This window comes from Dama dama, chromosome 33, assembly GCF_033118175.1.
Source record: "Dama dama isolate Ldn47 chromosome 33, ASM3311817v1, whole genome shotgun sequence".
In the NCBI taxonomy this organism is placed as follows: domain Eukaryota; kingdom Metazoa; phylum Chordata; class Mammalia; order Artiodactyla; family Cervidae; genus Dama; species Dama dama.
In genome coordinates this window covers 3,827,055-3,847,044 of record NC_083713.1, presented here as the reverse complement: position 1 = coordinate 3,847,044, position 19,990 = coordinate 3,827,055, and the positions used below count along the sequence as shown (strand labels likewise).

Sequence of the window (19,990 nt, the reverse complement as noted above, 5' to 3'; positions counted from 1 at the left end):
TTCTTTTGCTTTCCATTTCATCGGTTCCTCCTCTTGTCCCTCTTCCCCTTCCAGTTTGCTTTGGTGTCTCTTTACTGTTTTCTTAGTTTGTTCAGGAGAAAGCTTAGGTTGTTGACTTTAGACATTTGTTCTTTTGTAGTATGTAAGCATTTGATACTATAATTTTTCCTCTAAGTAGTGCTTCAGTTGGATCCACAAATCTTGATATATTTTCATTTTTGTTCAGCTCTGATTTGTTTTGAGAATTGCTCTTTGCCCTATGGATTAAGTGTGTTGTTTAGTTTCAAAATTTTTGGAGATCATTCTTTTATCTTTGGTACTGATTTCTAGTTTAGTTAACCATTGTGGTTAGAGAATAAACTCTGTATGATTTCAGTTCTAGATTTGTTTTTTATCTTAGAATGTATCCTCTTTGTGAACGGTCTGCATATGTGCTTAAAAACAGTGTTTATTTTGCTGTTGATGTGTTTCACCATTGTTGGCGAAGTGTTCTAAAAATGTCAGTTAGATCTAGTTCATTGATAGTATTACTCAGTTTTTCTCAGTTCAGTTTAGTTCAATCTCTCAGTCGTGTCCAACTCTCTGTGACCCCATGAATCGCAGCACACCAGGCCCCTCTGTCCATCACCAACTCCCAGAGTTTACTCAAACTCATGTCCATCGAGTCGGTGATGCCATCCAGCCATCTCATCCTCTGTCGTCCCCTTCTCCTCCTGCCCCCAATCCCTCCCAGCATCAGGGTCTTTTCCAGTGAGTCAACTCTTTGCCTGAGGTGGCCAAAGTATTGGAATTTCAGCTTCAGCATCAGTCCTTCCAATGAGCACCCAGGACTGATCTCCTTCAGGATGGACTGGTTGGATCTCCTTGCAGTCCAAGGGACTCTCAAGAGTCTTCTCCAACACCACAGTTCAAAAGCATCAATTGTTCGGCACTCAGCTTTCTTCACAGTCCAACTGTCACATCTATACATGACCACTGGAAAAACCATAGCCTTGACTAGACGGACCTTTGTTCGTAAAGTAATGTCTCTGCTTTTTAATATGCTATCTAGGTTTGGTCATAACTTTCTTTCCAAGGAGTAAGGGTCTTTTAATTTCAGGGCTGCAGTCATCATCTGCAGTGATTTTGGAGCCCAAAAAAATAAAGTCTGACACTGTTTCCACTGTTTCTCCATCTATTTCCCATGAAGTGATGGGACCAGATGCCATGATCTTAGTTTTCTGAGTGTTGAGCTTTAAGCCAACTTTTTCACTCTCCTCTTTCACTTTCATCAAGAGGTTTTTTTGTTCTTCATTTTCTGCCATAAGGGTGGTGTCATCTGCATATCTGAGGTTATTGATATTTCTCCCGGCACTCTTGATTCCAGCTTGTGCTTCATCCAGCCCAGCGTTTCTCATGATGTACTCTGCATAGAAGTTAAATAAGCAGGGTAACAATATACAGCCTTGACGTACTCCTTTTCCTATTTGGAACCAGTCTGTTGTTCCATGTCCAGTTCTAACTGTTGCTTCCTGACCTACATACAGGTTTCTCAAAGAGGCAGGTCAGGTGGTCTGATATTCCCATCTCTTTCAGAATTTTCCAAAGTTTATTGTGATCCAAACAGTCAAAGGCTTTGGCATAGTCAATAAAGCAGAAATAGTTTTTCTGGAACTCTCTTGCTTTTTTGATGATCCAGCAGTTGTTGGCAATTTGACCTCTGGTTCCTCTGCCTTTTCTAAAACCAGCTTGAACATCTGGAAGTTCACGGTTCATGTATTGCTGAAGCCTGGCTTGGAGAATTTTGAGCCTTAACTTTACTAGAGTGTCAGCTGAGTGCAATTGTGCAGTAGTTTGAGCATTCTTTGGCATTGCCTTTCTTTGGGATTGGAATGAAAACTGACTTTCCAGTCCTGTGGCCACTGCTGAGTTTTCCAAATTTGCTGGCATATTGAGTACAGCACTTTCACAGCATCATCTTTCAGGATTTGAAATAGTTCATCTGGAATTCCATCACCTCCACTAGCTTTTGTCCGTCCCTCTTGACCTGTCCCCAACCCCACCCTACCCCTCTAGGTTATCACAGAACACTGTTGTGAGCTTCCTGTGTCATAGAGCAACTCCCATTAGCTGTCTGTTTTACACATGGTAATGTGTATGTTTCAATGCTACTCTCTCAATTCGTCCCACCTCTACTTCCCCTTCTGTGTCCACAAGCCTGTTCTTTATGTCTGCATCTCTGTTCCTGCGTGAAAATAGGTTTATCAGTATCAGTTTTCTAGATTTCACATATATGTGCATTAACATACAATATTTGCTTTTCTCTTTCTGACTTACTTCACTCTGTACAACAGGCTGTAGGTTCAGCTACCTCACTAGAACTGACTCAGATTTGTCCCTTTTTATGGCTGAGTAATACTCGATTGTATATATATATGTACCACAACTTCTTTATCCATTCCTCTGTTGATGGACAGAGGCTTCTTCCATGTCCTGGCTATAAGAAATAGTGCTGCGATGAACATTGGGGCGCACATGCCTTTTTCAGTCATGGTTTCCTAGGGTATATGCTCAGTAGTGGGAATTACTGGACTCTGGTAGTTTTAGTCCTAGTTTTTAAAGGAATCACCATACTGTTCTCTATAGTGGCTGTAACAGTTTATATGCCTACCAGCAGTGCAAGATGGTTTCTTTCTGTCCACACTCATTTATTGTTTGTAGATTTTTTTGCTGATGGCCATTCTGGCTGGTGTGAGGTGATACCTCATTGTAGTTTTGATTTGCATTTCTCTAATAATGAGTGATGTTGAGCATCTTTTCATGTGTTTTTTAGCCATCTGTATGTCTTCTTTGGAGAAGTGTTTAGGTCTTCTGCCCATTTTTTGATTGGGTTTTTTGTTTTTCTGCTGTTGAGCTACATGAACTGCTTGTATATTTTGGAAATTAATCCTTTGTCAGTTGTTACATTTGCAGTAACTCTTTTCTGCCTTCCTGGGGCTTGTCTTCACCTTGTTCAGAGTTTCCTTGTTCAGGGCTTCCCTGGTGGCTCAGTGGTGAAGAACCTGCTTGCCAAAGCAGGAGATGTGGACTCATCCCTGGGTCAGGAAGATCCCCTGCAGAAGGAGATGGCAACCCACTGCAGTATTCTTGCCCGGGAAATCCTGTGGCCAGAGGAGCCTGGTGGGTTACAGTCTGTGGCATTGCCAAAGAGTTGGACATGCCGTAGTGACTGAATAGTTGATGATAAAAGCTTATAAGTTTAATTAAATCCCATTTTTAAACTGTCATTACTGTAGGAGATGGATCAAAGAGGATTTTTGTTTTATTGTTCAGTTGCTAAGTCCTGTCCAACTCTTTGTGACTTCATGGACTACAGCACACCAGGCTTCCCTGTCCTTCAGTGTCTCCCAGAGTTTGCTCAAACTCATGTCTATTGAGTTGTTGATGCTATCCAACCATCTCATCCTCTGTCACCATTTCTTCTGCCCTCAATCTTTCCCAGCATCAGTCTTTTCCAATGAGTTGGCTTATCGCATCTGGTGGCCAGAGTATTAGAGCTTTACCTTCAGCATCAGTTCTCCCAATGAATGTTAAGGACTGATGGCCTTTAGGGTTCACTGGTTTGATCTCCTTGCAGTTCAAGGATTCTCAAGAGTCTTCCATAGCACCATACATGTGCTATGTCATAGCACATGTCATCCTATACATGTCTATACATATACATCCATAGTCATCCATACGTGACTACTGGAGAAACCATACCTTTGACCATATGGTCCTTTGAAGCAGAGTGATGTCTTTGCTTTTTAATATGCTGCCTAGGTTTCTTATAGCTTTTCTTCCAAGGAGCAAGCATCTTTGAATTTCATGGCTGCAGTTACTGCCCCCAGTGATTTTGGAGCCCAAGAAAATAAAATCTGTCACTGTTTCTTTTTTTTCCCCCCCATCTCTTTGCCATGAAGTAATGGGACTGGATGCCATGATCTTAGTTTTTTGAATGTTGAGTTTTAAGCCATCTTTTTCACTCTCCTCTTTGACCTTTTTCAAGAGGTTCTTTAATTCCTGTTCTCTTTCTACTGTTAGAGCGGTATCATCTGCATATCTGAAGTTCTTGATATTTCTCCCGGCAATCTTGAATCTAGCTTGTGATTCATTCAGCCCACATCTTGCATGATATACTCTGCATATAAGTTAAATAGGCAGGGGGACAGTATACAGGCTTGACATACTCCTTTCCAAATTTGGAACCACTCCATTGTTCCATGTCCAGTTCTAACTGTTGCTTCTTGACCTGCATAAGGGTTTCTCAGGAAATAGGTATATTCCTGTCTCCCTAAGGATTTTCTAGTTTGTTGTGAATGCTGTGACCCACACAGTCAAAGGGTTTAGCGTAGTCAGTGAAGCAGAAATAGATGTTTTCTGGAATTCCCTTGCTTTTTCTATGATGCAACAAAAGTTGGCAGTTCGATCTCTGGTCCCTCTTCCTTTTCTAAACCCAGTCACTATATCTGGAAGTTTTCGGTTCCTGTACTCTTGAAGCCACGCTTGAAGAATTTTGAGCATTACTTTGCTGGCGTGTGAGATGAGTGCAATTGTGCAGTAGTTTGAGCATTCTTTGGCATTGCCTTTCTTTGGGATTGGAATGAAAACTGACCTTTTCCAGTCCTGTGGCCACTGCTGAGTTTTCCAAACTTGCTGGCATATTGAGTGCAGCACTTTAATAGCATCATCATTTAGGATTTTAAATAGCTCAGCTAGAATACCATCACCTCCACTAGCTTTGTTGGTAGCAATGCTTCCTCAGGCCCACTTGACTTCAGCTTGAGGATGTTCTCCTCTGGGTGAGTGACCGTAATCGTGGTTATCCAGGTCATTAAGGCCTTTCTTGTAACTCCTGCATGTTCTCACCTCTTCTTAAACTCTTCTGCTTCTATGTAATCCTCATGCTTTCTGTCCTCTATTGTGCCCATCTTTGTGTTAAATATTCTCTTGATTATCTCCAAATGTCTTCAAGAGATCTCCAATCTTTCCTATCCTATTCTATTGTTTTCCTATATTTCTTTGCGTTGTTCATGTAAGAATGCTTTCATATCTGTCCTTACTATTGTCTAGAACTCTGCATTCAGTTGGATATATCTTTCTCTTTCTCCTTTGACTTTTGCTTCTCTTTCCTCAGCTATTTGTAAAGACTTCTCACACATGCACTTTACCTCCTTGCATCTCTTTTGGAATGATTTTGATCAGTGCCTCCTATACAACATTATGAACCTCTGTCCATAGTTCTTCAGGCGCTCTTCCTACCATACCTAATCTCTTGAAGCTATTTGTCACATCTACCGTATAATCATAACGGATTTGATTTAGGTGATACCTGAATGGTGTTTTCCCTACATTCTTCACTTTAAGCCTGAGTTTTGCAATCAGAAGCTCATGATCTGAATCACAGTCAGGTCCAGGTCTGTTTTTTCAGACTGTACAGAGCTTTTCCACTGTGAGGTGCAAAGGATATGATCAATTTTGTTTCAGTATTGACCATCTGGTGATGTCCATGTGTGGAGTCACTTCTTGTGTTGTTGAAAAAGGGTGTTTGCTTTGACTAGCGTGTTCTCTTGACAGAAGTCTGTTAGCCTTTGCCCTGCTTCATTTTATACTCCAAAGCCAAACTTGCCTATTGTTCCAGGTATCTATTGACTTCCAGCTTTTGCATTCCAGTTTCCTATGATGAAAAGGACATCGTTTTTTTTTTTTTTTTTTTTTGGTGTTCTAGAAGGTCTTGTGGAACTTTATGGAACTGTTCAACTTCAGCTTCTTCGGCATTAGTGGTTGGGGCATAGATTCGAATGACTGTTATGTTGAATAGGTTTGCCTTGGAAACGAACTGAGATCATTTTGTTGCTTTTGAGATTGCACCCACGTACTGCATTTTAGACTCTTTTGTTGACTGTGAGGGCTACTCCATTTCTTCTAAGGGATTCTTTCCACAGTAGTAGATATTAATGGTCATCTGAATTGAATTCACTCATTCCCATCCATTTTAGTTTTCTGGTTCCTAAAATGCCTGTGTTCACTTTTGCCATTTCCTGCTTGACCACTTCCAATTTACCTTGATGCATGAACCTAAGATTCCAGGTTCCTAAAGCCACTTCCCATCCCTTTACTAAGCCACCTTTTATCTTTATATTTAAGGTAAATTTCTTGTAGATACTGTGTAGTTAGGTTTTGTTTTGCTGTATCCTGATGATATCTCTTTTTCTGTTTTTATGTTCAGACCCTTGTCTATCATTTATTAATTTTTTTGTTTCCTTTCTTCTTTTTGTTCCTTTATTGTTTCCTGACTTCTTTGGGGTTATTTGAATAGCTTTTAGTATTCAGTTTTACTCAGTTGCTTAATTTTCGCAGTAAACAGAGTTTTGAAAACAAGACGGAGTACTGAAATGAGAGGAAATTGGAAGCTGTCAGTATGTGAATTAGATAACTGAAAATGCTTGCGTATTTGGGACAATTAGAGGGATGAAAAAGTAGTAATTTAGGGCCTCTTTGTCATTCCTAATGGTGAATCTCTTGTGGGACAGGCTGATAACTGAATGTGTAGATTCATTTTAGGTTCTTGTGTTTCTTCCATAGAGTTTTGCTTGGTCTTCCTGTTCTGAGTGGTCCATTGGCCTTCGTGTCCCTTTTGTGGTGGACATCTGCTCAATGACTTTTGAGCAGTTAGATCTCCTACTTCGGCAAGTGAGTGAGGGGATGGATGGCACTGCTGACTGGCCCCCGCCTCAAGAGAAAGAGTGTATGACAGTGGCAACACTCAATCTTCTACGACTTCAGGTATCAATGATTTTTCTTTCCTTTTCCCCATTATATAAGTGTCTTAGGTATTTGTAATGATGTTTATGCATATTAAAGGGCATGGAGTTTAGCCTGTTAAATGAATTACTATTGAAAATTTTTAAGTGTCTTAAAGTAAGATTGTGATGGAGTGTAATCATGAGGCTTAAAAAAATCAGTCTGATTATTTTGTGTTTATCCTGTAAGTCAGTCCCTGCATGCAGGTGAGAATATATATATTGATTGTGTTACTACGGCTGAATTCAGTTTGTTGGCATCCATCAGGGAGTCCGTCTTGAATTTACGGTTACTGTGTGTCAAGAAGTAACTGGGTGTGACAGTAGATGATCAGCGGAATGTGGTTGCCAGTCTCTCCTCTGGCCTGAGAGGAGACCTTCATTCGGGGAAGTTCTGCTTCCTCCAGAAGTACCTCAGCTTCCTCACAGGAGAGGTTAAGGATAAATGTCAGTATGAGAAAAGCTACACTTATATTACCATATGTAAAATAGATAGCCAGGGGGAGTTTGCTGGGAATTTGCTGTGCGGCTCAGGAAACTCAAACAGGGGCTCTGTATCAATCTAGAGGAGTGGGATGGGAGGGAGGTTTTAGAGGGAGAGGATATATGTATACCTATGGCTGACTCATGTGGAGGTTTGACAGAAAACAACAAAATTCTGTAAAGCGATTATCCTTCAGTAAAAAAATAAATTAAAAAAAGCTACAAAAATTTGTTTCCTTTACTTTTTTAAAAGTAAAACTGTAACTAAAATCTTTGATCACCATGTTTTTCTTTGTAATAAAACTCCTATGACTTAATGTCAAGAGAACAATGTTTCTGAGCAGAATAATTTTCCTCCTTTATAATGTGAGAGTTTCTATGTGCCCCATCACGTCCCCCTTTTTGTTCTCTCCCCTTTTTGTCTTGGCTCTCAAAAAGCAGGAAAGTGAATGTAACTTTTAAGTGCAAAATGGGGTTAGCAGAAGTTTAGCAGTTACCCCCCTTCCCCAGAAGTCCTTTACAGAAGCTCATTGACAAGGACACCTGTGGCGTGTCCGCCCAGCTTTCTGCTGCTTCCCTGGTCTTGTAGTGATGCTGTTGCTTTTGTCAGTGCTGTGGAGAAAGACCTTGCTTGTACAGGTCCTAGGCTTGGTTCCACTTGGTACACTGTGCCTAATGCTATGTTTTCCCATTGCTTTCTTTTGTCTTTCAAGGTCTTTTAGTCATGTCTTTTAAAAAATTAACTCATATAGCTTAATTCATAAAAAGAATTCAGTTTGAGAGTATTTATTCAATATGTGGATTTAATCTTTTATATTTGTGATTACTGATGTTTTGTTTAAGTTTATTCATCATTTTATTATCTTTTGATCAAGTTTCTCAAATTTTTTCCTTTCAAATCCCTTTAGTTGTTCCTAAGTTTTGAAATTTTGATTTCTGGACATTACTCATATTACAGAAAAATTAAACTATTTGTGAATTTCCCAACATGTTAAGTTAATCAGTATTTCTCTTCCTGAAAAATATAGGGGTCATAGGATGCCTTAAACCTAAATGTCTCTTTCTACCATTAGTATTTGAATTATTTGGTAGTCTGTTACATTGACTCCAGGGACTTTTTTTGTGTGTGTGTGCAGCTAATAGAAGAACACTCCCAATTGCAATATATAAGATACATTCTGATTTTAGGGTTGTTAAGACATGCAAGAAAATACCTCCTAGGATTTGTGAAATATAATTATTTTTAAACTTTCCTTCAATTAATTAATATATTTTGAGAGGTCATACTTAACTCTGATATATAGTCCTTTTTTTTTTTTAATCAGTTTGTTTTACCATTGTTACTTGTATCACCTCTCTCCTGGATGTCTCCTTCAGTAAGTTTCTTCATTAAGGTCTGTGAGTTATAAGGTCTGTGAGTTATAACGTCTGAAAGACTTTATTAGCTTCAACATTTCTTTTAGGTAATTTAATGAGGCTTAATTTTTTAGGTTGTCTGTTGATTTCTCAGCACTTGAAAGATTTTCTACTGTCTTCTGACCTTTATTGTTGCCAGTGAGAAATCATTACCGGCGCAGTTATTGCTTCTTTGTAGCTAATTTGTCTTTCACTTTGGTAACCTTTTGGATTTTTGCCCTTGTTTTGTGATTTTAATACAGTATGTCTAGGATTTATTCTTAGCTTTGGACATGTCCTCAGAGGGCAGTTTTATACTTTTGTCTGTGAGGTTCCATTGAGTTCCTCCGGCTCTAGATCAGTTTTGGTGTTCAGTTCTTGACTTGTGATATCCATACCTAGATGGTTGGTATGAGTTTGATTTCACGTCTGCTTGTAAGGCAGGCTGAGTCTCTGATTTCCTGTGGGTTCTCTGTACCCAGGCTTTGCGTGGGTGGTATGTTGGCCCAGGCAGGCAGCTCCTGTTCAGTGACTGGCAGGCAGCTCCTGTTCAGTGGGCTGTGGTGTGTCTCAGAAGGCTTTGGTGCGCTCAGAGCCCAGAACCCTTGGCTCCTGTTGTGTGTGTGTCTGTGAGAGTCCTGCTTTGGCTCTTGAGGCATTTCCTTGTATACCTTCAGTTTGACTGTCTACTCTTTTAATACTTTATTGGTTGTATTATGGTCCTTATTTCTATGGTACAGGTGGTTGAGAGTGCGGTAGAGGTGCTGTTTCCACAGGGTTTAACAAGTTTGTTGATATTGAGCTTTTCTGTATATGTACTTATAGTTAGGTTTAAAAAAATTCCTCTTATGAAATACTTTACCTCAGATTCTCAATTACTATGGGTAAGCATTTTTTAGTCTAGTTAAAAAAAATACCTATACTGGAAGTTTTTCCTTTACTCTTTGAATAAAACTCAATTTGAGGTATTATTTCATCTTTAATAAAAATTTGAAAAGCATTCATTTTAAGGGCTTCTAAGTGAAAATTGTTTTTCTCCTTTCAGTTGCATGCTGCCATTAGTCACCAGGTTGACCCAGAATTCCTTGGTTTAGGTCTGGGCAGCGGCCTCCTCAACAGCCTGAAGCAGACCGTGGTGGCCCTGGCCAGCAGCGCGGGCGTGTTGAGCACTGTGCAGGCGGCCGCCCAGGCTGTGTTGCAGAGCGGGTGGTCCGTGCTGCTGCCCACTGCCGAGGAGCGGGCACGGGCACTCTCTGCTCTCCTCCCCTGTGCAGGTGGGCTTGGGCCAGGAGCAGGGGTGGGGGTGGGGGGGCTGGCACAGGAGGGATGCTCGGAGGGGATGGTGCTTACCTCACACTGGCGAAAACACTTGCCCTTTTCCAGTTTCAGGTAATGAAGTTAACATAAGTCCAGGTCGTCGATTCATGATTGATCTTCTCGTGGGCAGCTTAATGGCTGATGGAGGCTTAGAATCAGCCTTAAATGCAGCCATTACTGCAGAAATCCAGGTATGGTCCTAGGAATATGTGTGTGTGCACGTGTGTGTATAAGCTGATGGAGGCGATTTTACTTACCAGTGAGCTGAGATTGAAACTTTGCCAGAATTAAAAAAACTTTGAAACATAAGACTTTTAGTAACATAGAAATATTTCTGTAATTAAAACTTTTCTAGTAGTTTAAAAGAACTGAGTTATTAAGTATGATAAAATATACCCACTTTGTGTCTATCTATTAATAAGTGAATTTGACAGGTACCCCAATCATAGTACAGATTATTGCCATCACCCCGGAAAGTGCCTTTGTGCCCCTTTGCATGTGAAGTTAGCGTACCTTCCTGCCTCTCTCAGATGACGTTAGCTAGTGTGGGGGACTTTCTTGGTTAAGGGACTTCCGGTGGTTAAGAATCTGCCTGCCAGTGCAGGGGACCTGAGTTCAGTCCCTGGTCCAGGAAGATGCCACGTGCAGAGGAGTAACTAAACCTGGGCCCCCCAGCTGCTGAGCCCAGAGTGGCATACCTGTGAAAGTTGGTGCGCTCCGTAACGAGAGAAGCCACCGCGCGTAGAAGCCCACACACTGCAGCTGGAGAGTAGCTCCTGCTTGTCAGAACTGGAGACAGCACGTGTATAGCAACAAAGACCAGCACAGCCAACACTGAATCAATAAAGAAGTGAAAGTGAAAAAATTTTTTTGCCAGTTTTGATTTTCACATAAATGATATCCTACAGTATGTACTGATTCATGATTGATCTTCTCTTGGGCAGCTTAATGGCTGATGGAGGCTTAGAATCAGCCTTAAATGCAGCCATTACTGCAGAAATCCAGGTATGGTCCTAGGAATATGGTCCTAGAATATGGTCCTAGAAAAATTTTCAAATTTTTAGCTTTATTTTGCCTTGATAATGAATTTTAGATTCAAATATGTTGGATGTATTATTAATTTTTGCTGTTGAGAAGTGCTTCTTGTGTGATATGGCACTGTTGATGTATCCATTCTCCTGTTGGTAGACATTTGATGATTTTTGATTCTGAAAGCTGCTGTGATCATGCTGTGTACAAGTCCTTTAGTGAACACTTGTTTTTTCTTTTGGGTAAATACTCTGAATTAGACTTTGCTGGATCCTAGGGTGAGTGTGTACAATTTCCCAATGTGATTGTGGCATTTATTGCACATTTAAGCAGCCAGTATGAGAGTTATAGCCCATTCTTGACCTTATTAACATGAGGCATGTCAGTCTTTTTTAAAGACTATAGCTATTCTGGGAGTAGGGTGGGGTGTTAATTTGTATTTGCACATGCATATTTGTCATTCATAGCTACTTTTGTTGCTTTCGTTGTCATAATAGTTTTCAATTTAAAAACTTACACTGATAAAATTGGATGATGTGAGTGTATTAAAAATGTTTTGAAAATATACCTACTTTGATTAAATTGAAAAAAATTAAAAGCAATCAAACATGTAATGATGTTAGTAGCAAGTATGATGCATTGTGTACCTTTTCTCCCTCAGATGCTATGATGTGTACTTTACTTTCATTTTCTCTTTTAACTTTGTCAGCCATGTTGATGTCGACAAAAAAAAACCAGTGGATCTAAAAAAGGGATAGAAAATTTTATTCAGGCCAAATATAGGATTACACCCCAGGAACAGCATCTCAGAAATTTCTGAGAACTATTGAGCCCATTACAAGTCAAGGCACAGTTAATATAAGTTTTTTGAGATAGAAGGTTGTACATTAAATAATGTTATTATTGACAGTTTACACAGTCCAAATCTAAGCCTCCTCATGTCCTCTTACAAAATCAAGAAGGAGGGTTTTCTTTTAAGGCATTACTTGTTGATCCTGGTAGAATATTTCTCTTTGGTTGAGCAGGCATATCTGCTGATGAGGAGGTTTAGTCCGTGCATACTGTGAATACACGGGGGCTTCCCTGGTGGCTCAGACGGTAAAGTGTCTGCCTGCAATGCTGGAGACCCAGGTTGGATCCCTGGGTGAGAAAATCCCCTGGAGAAGGAAGTGGCAATCCACTCCAGTACACTTGCCTAGAAAATCCCATGGACATAGGAGCCTGGTAAGCTACAGTCCATGGGGTCGCAAAGAGTTGGCCACGACTGAGTGACTTCACCTTTACTAATGTGACTACACCATGCACAGCAAGGAGAGAAAGGCCATAGGGCAGAGAAAAGTTTTCTGTTTAAATTTTTCTTGTGTTGCCAGAAAATGTGAATTTTTTCCACGAGTAGAAAAAGTTGTCTTAAAATTTCATTTTATAGGCATGGACACAGAAGTACCACAGAAGTTAACAGTGGTGCTAAGGTGTCATGACTAGTGAGTGGCAGTTTGTTGATTCTAGGCTGCTTCCTTCTCTTCCTGAGTCTCCTCTGGCTCAGTGTAACAGCTCACCTGATGGGAGCTATGATATGTGGACTAGACTCAAGCAGTGTTCTTAGAGCCTGTTCATTTAGTAAGCATATGTTTATTTTGTGCTTCCTGCTGGGGAGTGGAACCTTGGGAGGGGAAGAGAGGCTATAGAGTATACAGACTGTGATCCCTGGGTAATTGTTAAGGTTCATAAAAAAATAGCCAAAAGGCCATTTGTTTTAGGACAGAAATACTTTGAAGCTACAGAAAGGCATAAACAAAAAAAACCTCATCAGGTGGGAATAGTCATTGTTAATATTTTTTTGTGTATAGTCTTCCAGGCTTTCAAAAATGCAAATATTTACTAACAGTAGTAATTATAATGCTAGAATTGGTCTTAGTGGCTTGTATCTTTTTCACTCATCAGGTTGCCATGTCATCTATATTGAATACCCTTCTGCTATGTCCGTTTGTTCTGTTGGCTTTGGGGAAGTCTGTCATAAGGAAAAGGACTAATGTTTCCTTTTTTAAAAACAATTTCTTATCGTTGACCATTTAGGTTTTAGATATTTTTACTACTATAAATATTAATTCTACTTCCAAAGAAGGCCAGTGCCAAAGAATGTTCAAACTACCGTATGGTTGTGCTCATTCCACATGTTAGTACAGTTATGCTCAAAATTCTTCAAGCTAGGCTTCAACAGCATGTAAACTGAGAACTTCCAGATGTACTAGCTGGGTTTAGAAAAGACAGAGGAACCAGACAGCAAATTGCCAACATTGATTGAATCACAGAAAAAGCAAGGAAATCTACCCCCGGTTCCCCCACCATATCTGCTTCTATTTCATTGACTATGAGAAAGCCTTTGTATGGATCACAACAAACTGGAAAATTCTTAAAGAGATGGGAATACCAGACCACCTTACCTGTCTCCTCAGAAACCTTTATGCAAAAGGTTATCAAGAACCTTTATCAAGAAGCAACAGTTAGGAACAATGGACTGGTTCCAAACTCAGAAAGGAGTAACATCAAGGCTGTATGTTGTCACCCTGCTTATTTAACTTATATGCAGAGTACATCATGCAAAATGCTGGGCTGGATGAAGCGCAAGTTGGAATCAAGTTTGCTAGGAGAAATATCAACAACTTCAAATAAGCAGATAATACCACTTTAATGGCAGAAAGCGAAGAGGAACTACAGACCCTCTTGATGAGGGTAAAAGATCAGAGTGAAAAAGCTGTCTTGAAACTCAGCCTTCAGAAAACAAAGATCATGGCATCCAGTCCCATCACATCACAGCAAATAGATGGGGAAGGAGTGGAAGCAGTGACAGATTCTTTTTTTCTTGGATTCCAGAGTCACTGCGAACAATGACTGCAACCAATGACACTTGCTCCTTGGAAGGAAAACTATGACAAACCTAGACAGCATATTAAAAAGCAGAAACATCCCTTTGCTAACAAAGGTCTGTCTAGTCAAAGCTATGGTTTTTCCTGTAGTTAGGTACAGATACGAGAGTTGGATCATAAAGAAGGCTGAACACCAAAGTGATGCTTTTGAATTGTGGTGTTGGAGAAGAATCTGGAGAGTCCCTTGGACTTCAGGGAGATCAAGCTAGTCAATCCTAAAGTAAATCAACCTTGAATGTTAATTGGAAGCCCTGGTGTTGAAACTGAAGCTCCAGTAGTTTGGTCACCAGATGTGAAGAGGTAACTCATTGGAAAACATTCCCATGCTGGAAAAGATTGAAGGCAGAAGGAGAAGGGAGTGGCAGAGAATGAGATGGGTGATGGCATCACCAACTCAGCGGACATGAATTTGAACAAACTCTGGAAAATAGTGATAGACAGGGAAGCCTGGTATGCTGCAGTCCATGAGTTGGAAAGAGCTGGACATGACTTAGCAACTGAACAACATTATTACTATAAATAATTTTTAATTACATTCTTAAAGATTATAAGTTATTGGTTGTAAGAATAATAATTAGGAAAAAGATGGTAAAGATGGCAGAGTAGAAGGATGTGTGTTCATCTTCTGCAAGAACTCCAAAATTGCAAGTCACTGCTGAACCACCTTTGACAGGAGACTGTTACATCCCACCAAAAAAAGATACTCCACATCCAAGGGCAAAGGAGAAGGCCCAACCAGACGGTAGGAAGGGCGAAGTTGCATTTAGAATCAAACCCAGAACCAGCCAGACATACTTGGAGGGCTCAAACAAAACTTTGTGCACACCAGGACCTAGGGACCCCACGGAGGCAGCCAGACCTGCCTTTGATTGTTGGAGTGTCTCTTGTGGAGGCGTGGGTCAATAGTGGCCTGCCGTGGGGACAGGGGCTCTGGCTGCAGCAGACCTGGGAGGCACGGCGTGTAGCCTAAGTCCTCTTGGAGCAGGTTGCCATTAGGCTCATCATAGAGCCACTGAGCAGATGACCCACGAACTGGAGAACAATTATTCCAAAGAAGTTCTTGCACCATGTTACAAAAATTCAAGGGCCCACAACAGATTTCCCAACCTGGGATTCCGGCAAAGGGACTGAGGACGCGAAGGAATTTGACTTTGGAGGCCAGGGGATTTGATTATAGAACTTCCAGGATTACAGGACTGGGAAAACAGGCTCTTGGAGAGCACACAAACAAAATCTTGTGCATCAGGACCCAGGAGAAAGGAGCAGTGTCCCCACCAGAGACTGAGCCAGACTTGCCTATAACAGTCCTGCCACGGGGTGAGGCTCACTGAATGCAACAGTCCTCGGAGCTGCAGCATGCTGGCGTGATTCCTTTTAAGGGAGGCCGCCATTACTGTCATTACCCATACATGATGGGGAAGGAACACAGCCCCACCCATCAACAGAAAAATGGATTAAAGATCTACTGATGGTCCCACCAATCAGAGCTAGACAGCCAGCCCCTCCCATCAGGAAGCTTCCAAAAGCCTCTTATCCTTATCCATCAGAGGGCAGACAGAATGAAAACCACACTTGCAGAAATCTAACCAAACTGATCACATGGATCACAAACTTGTCTAATTTAATGAAACTAACAGCCATGCTATCTAGGGCCACCCAAGATAGACAGGTCATGGTGGAGAGTTCTGACAAACCATGGTCCACTGGAGAAGGGAATAGGAAACTACTTCAGTATTCCTGCCTTGAGAACCCCATGAACAGTATGAAAAGGCAACAAAATATGACAGTGAAAGATGAACTTCCCAGGTCAGTACGTGTCCAATCTGCTACTGGAGAAGAGTAGAGAAATAACTCCAGAAAGAACGAAGAGATGGAGCCAAAGTGAAAACAGCGCCCAGTTGTGGATGTGACTGGTGATGGAAGTAAAGTTCAATGCTGTAAAGAACGATATTGCATAGGAACCTGGAATGTTAGGTCCATCAATCAAGTTAGATTGGAAGAGGTCAAACAGGAGATAGCAAGAATGAACATCGACATTTTAGGAATCAGTGAAGTAAAATGGACCAGAATGGGCGAACTTAACTCAGGTGACCATTATATCTACTACTGTGGGCAAGAATCCCTTAGAAGGAATGGAGTAGCCCTCATAGTCAACAAGAGTCCGAAATGCAGTACTTGGGTGCAGTCTCAAAAACGACAGACTGATCTCTGTTCATTTCCAAGGCAAATCATTCAACATCACAGTAATCCAAGTGTATGACCTGACTAGTAGTGCTGAAGAAGCTGAAGTTGAATGATTCTATGATGACCTACAAGACCTTCTAGAACTAACACAAAAAAAAGATGTCCTTTTCATCGTAGAGGATTGGAATGCAAAAGTAGGACCTCAAGAGATACCTGGAGTAACAGGTATGTTTGGCCTTGGAGTACAGAATGAAGCAGGGCAAAGGCTAACAGAGTTTTGCCAAGAGAACGTAGTAGTCATAGCAAGCACCCTCTACCAACAACACAAGTGATGACTCTACACATGGACATCACTAGATGGTCAATACTGAAGTCAGATTGATTATATTCTTTGCAGCTGAAGATGGAGAAGCTCTATACAGTCAGCAAAAACAAAACTGGGAGCTGACTGGCTCAGATCATGAACTCCTTATTGCAAAATTCAAACTTAGATTGGAAAAAGTAGGGAAAACCACTAGATCATTCAGGTATGACCTAAATTAAATCCCTTACAATTATACAGTGGAAGTGAGAAATAGATTCAGGGGATTATACCTGATAGATAACAGTTCCTGAAGAACTATGGACAGAGATTCATGACATAGTACAGGAGGCAGGGATCAAGTCCATCCCAAAGAAAAAGAAATGCAAAAAGACAAAATGGTTGTCTGTGGAGGCCTTACAAATAGCTGAGAAAAGAAGAGAACAAAGGCAAAGGAGAAAAGGAAAGATATACCCATCTGAATGCAGAGTTCCAAAGAATAGCAAGGAGAGATAAGAAGGCCTTTCTAATTGATCAATGCAAAAAAAAAAAAAATAGAGGAAAACAATAGAATGGGAAAGACTAGAGATCTCTTCAAGAAAATTAGAAATACCAAGGGAACATTGCCTGCAAAGATGGGCATGATAAAGGACAGAAACAGTATGGACCTAACAGAAGCAGAAGATATTACGAAGAGGTGGCAAGAATACATAGACGAATTATCCAAAAAAGATCTTAATGACCCAGATAATCATGATGGTGTGATCACTCACATAGAGCCAGACATCCTGGAGTGTGAAGTCAAGTGGGCCTTAGGAAGCATCACTAGACAAAGCTAGTGGAAGTGATGGAATTTCAGCTGAGCTATTTCAAATCTTAAATGATGATCTGTTGACTCAATATGCCAACAAATTTGAAAAACTCAGCAGTGGCCACAGGACTGGAAAAGGTCACTTTTCATTTCATTCCCATAGAAAGGCAATGCCAAAGAATGCTCAAACTCCCACACAGTTGCACTCATCTCACATGCTAGTAAAGTAATTCTCCAAGGTAGTCTTCAGCAGTGCGTGAACTGAGAACTTTCAGATGTTCAGTCTGGATTTAGAAAAGGCAGAGGAACCAGAGATGAAGTTGCCAACATTGGTTGGATCATAGAAAAAGCAAGACGTTCCAGGAAAACATCTACTTGTGCTTCATTCACTACCTAAAGCCTTTGTCTATGTGGATCACAACAAACTGTGGAAAATTCTTAAAGAGATGGGAATATCAGACCACCTTACTTGCCTCCTGAGGAATCTGTATGCAGGTCAAGAAGCAACAGTTAATAGAAAACAACAAAATTCTGTAAAGCATTTATCCTTCAATTAAAAAATAAAAAGAGGCAACAGTGAGATCTGACATGGAACAATAGACTGATTCCAAGTTGGGAAAGGAGTACGTCAAGGCTGTATATTGTTACCCTGCTTATTTAACTTATATGCAGAGTACATCATGTGAAATGCTGGGCTGGATGAAGCACAAGCTGGAATCAAGATTGCCGGGAGAAATATCAATAACCTCAAAGATGCAGATGACATCACCCTTATGGAGGAAAGCAAAGAGGAACTAAAGAGCCTCTTGATGAAAGTGAAAGAGGAGAGTGGAAAAGCTGGCTTAAAACTCAACATTCAGAAATTCAAGATCATGGCCTCTGGTCCCATCAGTTTATGGCAAATAGATGGGAAACAATGGAAACAGTGACAGACTTTACTTTCTTGGACTCCAAAATCACTGCAGATGGTGACTGCAGCCATGAAATTGAAAGACACTGCTCTTTGGAAGAAAAGCTATGACAAACCTAGACAGCATATTAAAAAGCAGAGACATCCCTTTGCTGACAAAGGTCTGTCTAGTCAAAGCTGTGGTTTTTCTAGTAGTCATGTATAGATGTGAGATTTGGACCATATTGAAGGCTGAGTGCCGATGAATTGATGCTTTTTAACTGTGGTGTTGCAGATAAGTCTCTGAGAGTCCCTTGGACAGCAAGGAGATCAAACCAGTCAATCCTAAAGGAAATCAATCCTGAATATTCACTGGAAGGACTGATGCTGAAGCTGAAGCTCCCAACAATTTGGCCACCTGATGCGAAGAACTGAATCATTAGAAAAGACCCTGATGCTTAGAAAGTGTGAAGGCAGGAGGAGAATGGGCAGACAGAGGAAGAGATGGTTGGATGACATCACTGACTCAGTGGATACTATTTTGAACAAACTCCGGAGTTGGTGCTACACGGGCAAGCCTGGTGTGCTACAGTCCATGGTGTCGCAGAGAGCTGGACATCACTGAGCAACTGAACTGAACTGGTTAGGAAAAAGTTTTAGTAATAACATTTGGTCAAAAGCACACACAGTTTTAAGCTTTCCAACCCATGTTGCCTTCTTACCTTAATTGTGGATGGCACAGTTCTAGTCCAGCCACTTCTCAGGATGGAGCAGACTGTTGTGTTTAGACTTATTCTGGTGTTTACTGTTAGAAAATAAAGACCAGAAGGAAAGAAGTTGTATGCTTTTTCACAGTAAATTTGATTGCTAGAGGAATGCTTGCTATATGGTACATCCTCAGGAATATTGGTTGCCTTTGACTGGCAAAAGATAACCTCCTTCAGAGTTTTTTTAAAATAATAACTTTATTGAGTTCTACTTCACCTAGTATAAAATTCAGTTTTTTAAAGTGATTTTTTTTTTTTGTACATTTGAAGAATTGTTCAGCGTCATCAATGTCTAATTTTCTCACTTACCTCTCTCCAGAAAGAAAGTTTGTGCTCCTTAGTCGTTTCTGCCCATTCCCCACTCCTTGCAGCCACTGACTACCACTAATCCACTTTATGTTTGTGAAGATTTCTCTGTTTTGGACATTTCATATAAGTGAATTTGCACAGTGTGTGGCTTTTTGCATTTGGCTCTTTCCAGTTAACAGTGTTTTCAAAGTTCAGTGAGGTTGTGACATTCATATTGTACTTAATTTTTAAAAATTGCTTAACAGTATTCTCTTGTATGGATATAGCACATTTTGTTTACCTATTTATCAGCTGATGGACATTTAGAGTGTTCCCTCTTTTAAGTTATTATGAATAATGCTGTTATGAATATTTGCGTGCAGGTTTTTTTGTGGACATAGGTGTTTGTTCCTTATGGGCGTATGCCTTGGAGTAGAATTGCTGAATTTTATGGTAGCTCTGTGTGTAATGTTTCGAGGAATAACCAGACTGTTTCCTTAAGTGACTGTACCATTTTACTTGCCCAGTAACATTGTATGTCAATTCCAGTTTCTCCATATCCTTGCTAGTGCTTGCTGTTGATACTTTTCATCTTTTTTGTTCTACTGTCCTGACAGATGTGAAATTCCCTGATGACTAATGATGTCGAATATCTTTTCATGTGCTCATTAGCTATTTGTCCATCTTCTTTGAAGATATGTCCATTCACTTTTTGCTTGCTTTACAACTGGGTAATTTATCTTTGAATTTTCGAGTTGTAAGGATTCTTTCTCTATCTTTT

The 19,990-nt window shown here is 40.5% G+C and overlaps 1 protein-coding gene across 1 annotated transcript in view; it reads left to right on the top strand.

The window, feature by feature from the left end:
• HERC2 (HECT and RLD domain containing E3 ubiquitin protein ligase 2) overlaps positions 1 to 19,990 on the top strand; it is a 238,172-nt gene that overhangs the window by 68,300 nt on the left and 149,882 nt on the right. The window contains exons 17-19 of the mRNA XM_061135706.1: positions 6,604 to 6,804; positions 9,745 to 9,973; positions 10,083 to 10,207. Of these exons, the coding sequence (XP_060991689.1) occupies positions 6,604 to 6,804; positions 9,745 to 9,973; positions 10,083 to 10,207 (555 nt within the window). The remainder of the gene's footprint in view (positions 1 to 6,603; positions 6,805 to 9,744; positions 9,974 to 10,082; positions 10,208 to 19,990) is intronic.